This window comes from Diadema antillarum, unplaced genomic scaffold, assembly GCF_040938485.1.
Source record: "Diadema antillarum isolate AM-2024a unplaced genomic scaffold, OU_Dant_1.0 seq00000981_RagTag, whole genome shotgun sequence".
Taxonomy (NCBI): Eukaryota; Metazoa; Echinodermata; class Echinoidea; order Diadematoida; family Diadematidae; genus Diadema; species Diadema antillarum.
The window spans coordinates 1,216,012-1,225,331 of record NW_027271821.1 but is presented as its reverse complement, the minus strand read 5'-3'; the positions used below and the strand labels follow the sequence as shown (position 1 = coordinate 1,225,331).

Genomic DNA, 9,320 nt, shown 5'->3' with positions numbered 1-9,320 from the left:
AGGAATGATAAAACTCATTGTAACCCCAACAATATACATTGTACATGCATGTAGGGCTAAGCAATAGTGAAATCTTTTAGTTCATGTGTTATGTCGTCTCACGCGGCTAGACCACAGAGTGGGGCATATACCAAAATATGAATGATTTTTTTCGTATTTGTCTTCTGTGATTGTTTTGCATAAGTGGCAACTATTCATTCCTATTCAATATTCATGTGTTCATCAAAGTCTTTCAGTATGTCTACTTTTCCTCTCTCTATTTCTTCTGAAATTGAATCGCAATCCTCAAAGGTGAAATGTGGCAAATGACAGAACAAGCCATCTTTGTTTTCTGTCGTTGTCAAGACAACTGTATTTGTGTCTATAAATATACAGGATTTAGTCGAGTCTTTGGTAGTCGTGCAAATGTTAGCTTCAAAGCATGTGAATTATCCGAATTCATAAATGTTATGTTCTCTCCTTCTGAAGGACACAAATTGTTACATGTGAAAGGTTGTTAGTCTCTGCTAGTCGTACTGTATAAAATGTACCAGTACACATTATTGTATGATTTGTTGGCGTGATATGAATACAATAATTTTCACATTTTTCTGAGTTATCCAATGCCTTATTCTGAGTTAAGAAGAAGGAAAATAGATACCAATGCATGAACTGCTTCATCTAATGCAGTTACCTCATAAATTATGCACATCTTAACAAGAATGATAAAGCTAAAATTATACATGTAGTTGCATTGTTTGTTTTATATGTCTAAGAATGTTATGTATATTTTGCTGCGTCAGTCCAATTAGCCAAAAGGCAATTATCATATGTGAAGTTGTTGAGAATTATCAAGTTCTGTACATGAATGTTCTCTAGTTGCTTTCCTGTTTTTCTTCCAGCCATGCTTATTTTGTACACAATTTTGTTCGGCAAATAGCTCATCCAATGCCATCAGATTTCGACAGAAGTAAAAATGTTTAAGAACTATTTGCTAGTCATCAGTTGTTTTTGCGCAGAGCCTGTTAGTGTGTGTACATTTGTGTACATGTATGTGGTGTGTTTGGTTCAGCTGCGCTGATAACTTCACTGCAGTGATTTTTTGTGCACCCTAAAACCACACCAGCAAAAACATACAGGCACAAACACAAAGCTGTTAAAGCACACTACAGTGTACTCATACACGAACACATAGCATAGACATAATGCACGCATATTTTCAGCATCCTTTGTAAATGTAATACATGTATGATGTGAGGAAAGCCAACACGTTATTTTGTCCATAAGGAGGGAAGGGGGGGGGGGGGGGGGGGGGGTACCCAACCTGAAAATATTGCAAATTGTATACGCAACTGTGAGGTGATGAATGAATGTCTTTGCAATCAATTAAGTGGATATATTTCATTTTGTTGTCATTACAGTACACTGTATTAGTGATGGTGCTGCACAACCATCACACTTATTCGCCCAAAGTACTCTAGCACTACAATGATAATGGACCACCATAAAACCACAAATGTTCGTGTGTGTACATGTATCTTAATTTTGTGAATTTTGCGAGCAAAGATTAGCAAATTAAAATGCACACAAAAGTTCTTGTCTCCACTATATGCACTGAATACCAGTGGCAATTTGCAAAAATATCATGGCACAAAAATTTGCTGTACAGCAGGTTGACAAGGAGAATATGATACAATGTACATACATGTATGAAAACCCTTGCATTCATCCCTCTCCCTCCCTGGCCCTCACTTTTACCAAGTACCCCAAGGCACAGGAGCATTTGTATTAATGCTACATTAGACTCCCATTATCCAAATCATCTGAACATTGAATTATGGCACCTGTGACCACACCTCATCAAACTGAGGAAGACTAATCATTAATGTTTATGTATTTTGTACTGTATAATGTACAATGTACTTTGGAAATGATCACTTACTGCTCCCATTCAGTAACTGATGGTGCTCAAGAGCTGTGCATGCCTACAATTAGATGTGTATTCCTGGTAAATTAATCTCTGAAACCATCTGCATGTTTGCGTGATTAAAAAAGTGTGTATGCAATGACTTTGCTCAGACCCCTCCCCCACTAATACAAACATCAACAAAACAAAAACAATAAAAACCCTTGAAAAACATGACACTAAAAGACAAGTACAAAATCATACACAAATCTTAGGTGTGAAAGATTTTATGTGGAAAACAAACTTACAATTTTAGAGAAACAATAACTACAACTGAATAGGACTACTAATAAACAAGGAGGAATTTCTTAGTCTGGGGCATTGCAAATAAATTACAGGAAATATATTGAAGTAAATAGAGAAATAATACCGTGTAATTGTAACTCAGTTTACATTTGCATCGAGGCAAACCAGCTTGAATGCCAATTAAGCACTTTGATGGATGGTCACATTAACATTCATAGCATGTCTGTCTAATTACATTTCACATTTTCAATGCTTCTCCAGAACTCCTGATATGACGTACATCCCATAACTTTGGTGCTATTTGATTCTCCCTTTCACAGAGAAGAAAACACCTTAATTATCTAGTTTTTATACTGTGGGCTCCTAATCCATACAATCAAAATATTGAGCCAAGACATTACCATGAAATTCTCTTCCTCGATCCATTCTCATGACCATGCAGCACTACTTTCTAAATAATACCCTGATAGTCCAAGGTATTGGCGTGGTATGTAACTGATTAAACATACTTCGTGTAACGACCAGCATGCATATTGTTCTTTGAAATCAAATTTGAACTTTGGTCTCATGGATAAATACATTCACAAGCATCACTAATTTTGCAGAAACACACCTCCAAAATCAGCAATTCTCCTCAACCAATACGAGACTCAAAACAATTGGAGGACTTAACTTTATCACTGATAAATATGGCAAGTCACAAACTAAACTGCCTCATTACCCATACAGAAAAAAAAAGGAGGAAAAAAAAATTCCACGGCCTTAAGACCTGCACTTTGCGGTGTGCTGATTAACTGCTAAGCAACAACAATTACTACTTTCCTTATCTTTTTTTTTCCATACTGCAATATCAGCTGGAATTGAAGGGGCTAAATATCTGTGTAATGACATATGCTTTAGGCTTAGGGCATTTACAGTATATAATGTGCACTACACATATACACACGTGCACTGTTATCTTACAACTTACTATAGTATTTACAGATAATTACAAATCACATAGTCTCTTCTTGTCAAAGTTTATTCATTACTTTGATGAAAGCAGATTTTAGACTGGACAGCTTGCACAAAAGTGACAAGCGATTCATGTCAGTGGATGAACCCAAATAAACTCCTTGTCAATGGAAGATTAGTGAAAAAAGCAAACTGTGTTTTGCTCAGAATTACAATGGATAAATGGCATCTGGCCCTGGAGCCCACACAGCTACTTTTGAAATCAAACATGAAAGTATAAAACAGGTTACCTCTTCACATCCTCAAAATGAGCATGTCGAAACTGCATTTGATATCAATGTTTGATTTCAAACATAACTTTGTACATATGAGAGCCCTGGTGACACAGATCATGAACTTCTTGTATGAAAAAGTTGGAAAGGCATGAATATACTTCATTGCAGTTTTCCCGGTCCCATTGTCTAGGTTTCTGTTGGATTTTGTATCACCAGGAACATGTATTCCTTGTCTGTGAAAGAAAACAAACAAACAAATAAACATAAAAACAGACAGGATGAAAAAAAGGAAGTAAAAAATTGCTGCAGAAAGTTGAACATCTCAACAAGAAAACTTAACATGTGGTAATATATGGTATGTTTCTATATGTACATTGTACCTGATTTTTCAACTGCATTCATTTACTCAATATGCAGTCCACAAACCTCCAAACAATTAAAAAATTACATTATATTTCCATTGTGCAACACTCTTCAAATTAAGTATTTCTGCTTATTGCCACACTAATTGGGCTCTCTGTGTATGTCTGGTATGGCAACCAGAATGTAAATGCCTTTACCCGACTGACACAGGTTTAAGATCTGGAGTGCGTCAATGTACTTTCGCTGGTCCTACAGATCTGAACCAATCAAGGTTTACAGTACGACTAATCTTGTTTGAAGGATGCCACGAAATAAGGGAATTATTGCTACAGACAGACAATTTGTTCACAATTTTTCCATGAGAACATATATTTGTATACATGTACATATCAATCTCTCTTGAATGTCCAACAACAATCTACAAATGCTTTGGTAAATTTATATTTCTACCCATACAAGGTTGCTAAGTACTTTGAACAAACATGATCACCAGTAGCATGAGTCAAGATTTTACATCAGCTATGAGAAATGCAAAAATAAGACTCACAAAGATGTCTCCCTAGTAAACTTGAATTACTAAGTAACTTCAAAATCTTGTGTTTTGCCACTATGATCGTTTCGAATTTCATATTGTACACTTTGCATTTCCATATAAAAATCAGGTGTGTTTATAAAACTAACCTGGAGCAACCATGATCTCATGCCTCTTGGTGCGAACTCGGAAAAAGGTCAGGTCATTCTGAGGGTCAACATCCCGAACGCTACTCTTCGCCCTGGCAGCCAGTTGGTGGTAGAGACCCGCGTAGTGCACAGTGGTTGAGTTATCAAGGGTTGTCCTGATGGGAATGCCTGCAAACACACAAGATTCATCATGTATACCACATTATTTCTACAGAAAACATGTATGCTTGTTTGGTTGTGAGCATATCCTCGTTCTGAGAGGGAAAAAATAATCTGTTTGACATTCAAGTCTCTCAGACTTAATCACAGTAAAAAGCTTTGCCAACACATAACATACATGCCAACAGTTTGAAGTAGGAGTCAATTTCAACAGGATTAGTGGTGCAGACTGTACACTTTCTGCATGTGAAATGTGTTACTACCAGAAACAGGGCAAAGCTGGGTCTTTTGTGGGGACCAAGGGACAACACACTGACTGGGAGAGATCACAGTCCAGAGTCCCTGCAGGCTCCCGCCTCTCATAAATAGCGTCAGGTTCACACTGATGAATATTTTCACAGCTACAGATAAACTAACACGGTGCAGTAGACATGCATGAGTACTATGCGATAAACAAAGCGTCATTTTTTTCATCTTACAAAGATAATCGTGTTAGAAATTGCACAACTCTGGTCGCCAGTCAGGCATTATATTTTCCCTTTACCTTCTGAGTTGACAATGATGTAGCCAATCACACCCTTGTGTGAGAGAATCCTCTTCAGTGCTTCTTCAACTTCAGCCTGTGTGACAAAATAAAAAAAATTATCAACAAAAAGATGTCAATATCCCTGACAAACAGTGATTACTATAAAACACTAGCTTACTGGACACAGGCAACAGCTGCACCTGAAAAGTGGGTACAGAAAAAGTGGCCCCTTCATGGATGGCTTTCATGACATTTAGTTTGCCCAAGAACTTTCTGTAAAAGTGGACATTTTCATGAGTAATGAATAATTTTTCATGCTCAGCCAGGCTCAAATTGTGAAATGAATTTCACATGCTTTTAATTCCACAGAATTAAAAACAGAAAACAAAATACACACAACAGTAACAAACAAAAATACTAGCATACAAGGTACTTCTATTTTCAAGTTAGTTTCATGTCATGCGAAATGTGTGAAATTTTCCATTGTTACAGCAAGCAGCATGATACTTTTTTTTTTTTGGGGGGGGGGGGGGAAATGGTCTGACACCGATATTTATGATTGCTGTGAAAATCAAAATAACAGCAAAACATGATTTACAAACACAGCTGCCCTGCTGTACATGTTTCAATATAATAGAAGGGAGATAACCAATTTACCAGGTACACGGTGTAACATAATCACATTTTAATCACACACTACAAAGTTTCACACTAGAAAGTCTGTTGAATATACCATAAACCCATGGTAACAGCGTGTACAGTTACCAAGCTGGCTCTGCAGTGTGTTGATCTTCATCTACCAGTGCAGTTCAGTTTATTTAACACCAAAAACCATACACATCTAGAAAACATAACTAGAATCTAATTCATACATAGAAATATACAAATCACATAGCTAGATGAATTGCTTTCAAATCAAGGGCCCCTTTCATGCAACGTTTTTATCATAGGAAGCCAAGATTTTTTCATAAGTGGGGCCATAAAATACAATTAATTAAACACGAGAGATAAGCACCGTAAACACACAAAATAGAACCCTCTACTCTAGAAATCTAGACTATAGAGGTCTCCTGTATACACACAATTCACAAAGTAAAGTAGATGTCTAACAAGTTAGACACTTTTTGATGCTGGGTCCTAGGCTAGTGTCCACCACAAGGCCCAAGGGTGAGTTTGCACATGTTTGGCCCCTTTTGGGTATATGGAGGTCATTTGACGAACAGGTGTGACAGTACATTAATTAGCGGGCCCCCGACATTTCAGTTTCCAACCAACAATATCACACATGAAAGAAAAAACAGGTAATCATGTAGAAATGCACACCATGCACACCTACCATTTCCTTCCTTAATTTGTCAATAAAAACTTTTCGTGGCTATCAGAAATGTCAAGATGAACCATATCTGACGGTTTCATGAAATTTCATAGCCAATTACAGAAGAAAAGTAGCTAATTTTGACTCAAAAGTACGCCGATCAACGGCTGTATCAGCGTAGCATGATTGATGATCGATTATGTGGAAAAGCGATATAATGATGATGATCGATTGTTGTAGTCTGTGATACAGCCGCTTGTTTAACCACAATAATTACGTCGGCTTAACAGTAAAAAGTTGAAGAAAGAAAGTGATCTCGATGCGTCTGTTTTTTGTTGTTTTAGTTAATTTTCTCCTTCGTGCTGCATTTGACTGTATACAAACATTGTATCTGTCAACATATTTTGCTGACTGAATGATAGGAGGATAATATGTGTACAAAACAATAAAAGATAATAAAATGAACCTTACTACGAAACAAAAGCAAATATTGGGGTTGCAGTTCTTGTATACATAATAAAATGAAATGGAAAAATTAATAGCGTTAGGGGGCCTACTATCATATAAACAATAATTTATACTCTGAACTTATCAATTAAAAACATAAATTTAATAGAATCTACCATTTTTACCATCACCAGGAACAAACAACAAATCCCCTTCGAAGTCAACTTCCTCCTCATCTTCTTTTCTCTCTCTCTCTCTCTATCCCTCCTTCTAATAGCCTTACTCTTTTCTTCCACTTTTCCTTCAACCTCATTCTTTTCCCTTCAACACTATTCAAATTAAATCATCAACTTTTGTCATGATAAAATCAATACTTGCCACAATTTCTAAAGAAAGGATGGCTAAATCCTGGTATGAATAATCTGTATCAATAATTTAAATAGTGATAATCATGATAGTGGCAGTGAAAAGAATGAGAAAAAATGCGAAAATGGAAAGCATATCTGGGGCCCACACGTATTGCACAAGTCGTGTTAATATTGTTAGTAAGCGGCTAATTAGAGACTACCAGAATCGATTATAATCGTTGACATCGTTCTCTGTGAAATCGATGCACTACTTACTACGTCGGAACTATGATCGCGACCGACGTACTTTTCAACTCCGATTTCTCATTTTTCTTCCCTTTTCGGCTTTCTAATTCTATGAAAACTCTCTGATATGATTCAATTTAGCATCTCCAAGAGCTGCACAAAATTTGATTGACAAACGGCGAAGCGAACGGTAGGTGTGCATTTCTACGTGATTACCAAAAAACTTACTAGATCCACCTAGCTAGACCTAGTCTATATTGTATTAAACTATCACTGATCATGATTCAGTGTGATGTAGCTGTGTAGTGTGGGATTGACTGTCAGTGTTTACAGTACACACTATTACTATTCTCAGTGCAGTGATACGAACGTTCTCAGTGCAGTGATACGAACGTACACAGCACACAGGCTTTGCTGCTGCTGCATATTTCTGCATGCAGCTATACAGCATGCACTCATTGTAGTTCAATAGGGTTACACCTGTGACACATTTGTCGATGACCAGCCTGCATATTTACGAGCCGATTCTCACTTCAGCTGCATCAGTTGATCGCAAATCTAGGTGTCACTGAGAACGTAAAAGTTAATGTTCAAATTCGAGACAAAACTTGAGAACTTGTTGATCTTACCATGTTTCTAACGAAGAGTTACGGAGGTGCAGACAACGTCGTTCGGCTGTATTTTCTTGTGGTTGCTAACGTGTAATGCGCATGCGCACACGGAGGTGGGCTTCGCGTCCGATCTTGGCTTCTCTTTTCGATTCTGAGAGCTCCCCGTGTGAATCGTTCATAGTGTATAGCTGTCTTCCCGAAGCAGTAGATGCTGTGATATTGATCAAGGCCAGTCGCAGTCGATGTGTTGTCTCACTAAAAGTGTACGTTATGTAATAAATGATTTATTTGAAATGATAAATAATTTACTTCCTCGATAGCATATTAGGTACAATAATCTTATATGTCAGGACTTTTAGCGTTTTCTTATTTATGTTTGTCTTACCAATTTCTGGTGAGCATTAATTCAACTAAATATAACATTTTTATGTTAGTGGAAACAATATCCATTATAATAACGTTGCAAAGGAGGTCGTTTATAAAATACTCAAAAGTTTGAAACAAAATAGTTATCACTTGCACGATTTTCTAATCTCTGTGCTCCTCAGCGATTAGGCGTGTCGATATACCAAGTTTATTCCAGGTTTCCACATCAAGAACACGAGATTCCCAGTAATACATAAGCCTTTGTGAGAACAGCTGATACAGTGCATAACAATATGTAATGTATAGTAACATTTTATACAGGGTAATTATTACAGTCTATGGAAAATAGATCAACATTAATTCATGAATAAATCTAATCTGAAGTTGATTTATCAGCATATCTTGCCACTTTTTGAATATGCTGATATCATAATCATTACTCTTGATTCAAGTCATAAAATATATATAACAACTGCAAATTCTTCAAAATCGCGTTGGGCCGCTGCAGGTTATCATGAAAACACTCCTTACAAACATGTGTTTAACTTCCAAATTCATTCTGTTTTAAACTGGTATTCTCTTGAGTCTAGACGTAGGAAGCATTTGAACATGTTTGTATTTAAATCAACTCGTAGTACGTTATCCTCGTCTATGAATGATGTAAATATTCCATCCTTCATGTGACTCATATTCTCTCCGTAACGCAGGAAATGTTCTTCTCCCGAAGCCTCATACTGATTATTGTAAAAGAACAAGACATTATAGGGGATCGATGATTAAGTACAATGCTTTGAAATTGACCTCAAGTGCAGATATATTTTTAAAGGGTTTAGAAAATT

General features: G+C 36.7%; 1 protein-coding gene across 1 annotated transcript; it reads right to left on the bottom strand.

Annotated features, from left to right (window-relative positions):
- Positions 1 to 2,174: 2,174 nt before the first annotated feature.
- On the bottom strand, positions 2,175 to 8,199 carry LOC139742170 (dynein light chain roadblock-type 2-like). The gene is made up of 4 exons (XM_071652741.1): positions 8,134 to 8,199; positions 5,168 to 5,243; positions 4,465 to 4,632; positions 2,175 to 3,653 (listed from the first exon to the last, which is right to left on the bottom strand). Exons 1-4 carry the CDS (start codon positions 8,134 to 8,136, stop codon positions 3,607 to 3,609), a joined length of 294 nt encoding a protein of 97 aa, XP_071508842.1. The 5' UTR covers positions 8,137 to 8,199; the 3' UTR covers positions 2,175 to 3,606.
- Positions 8,200 to 9,320: the final 1,121 nt, after the last annotated feature.

What these genes read in the sequence shown, in the direction of transcription:
- LOC139742170 (XM_071652741.1), bottom strand. An exon ending in CATCATTGTCAACTCAGAAG is followed by an intron (nt 4,633 to 5,167) that starts GTAAAGGGAAAA and finishes GTGTGTTTGCAG; the next exon opens with GCATTCCCATCAGGACAACC. An exon ending in TGAGATCATGGTTGCTCCAG is followed by an intron (nt 3,654 to 4,464) that starts GTTAGTTTTATA and finishes TTTCTTTCACAG; the next exon opens with ACAAGGAATACATGTTCCTG.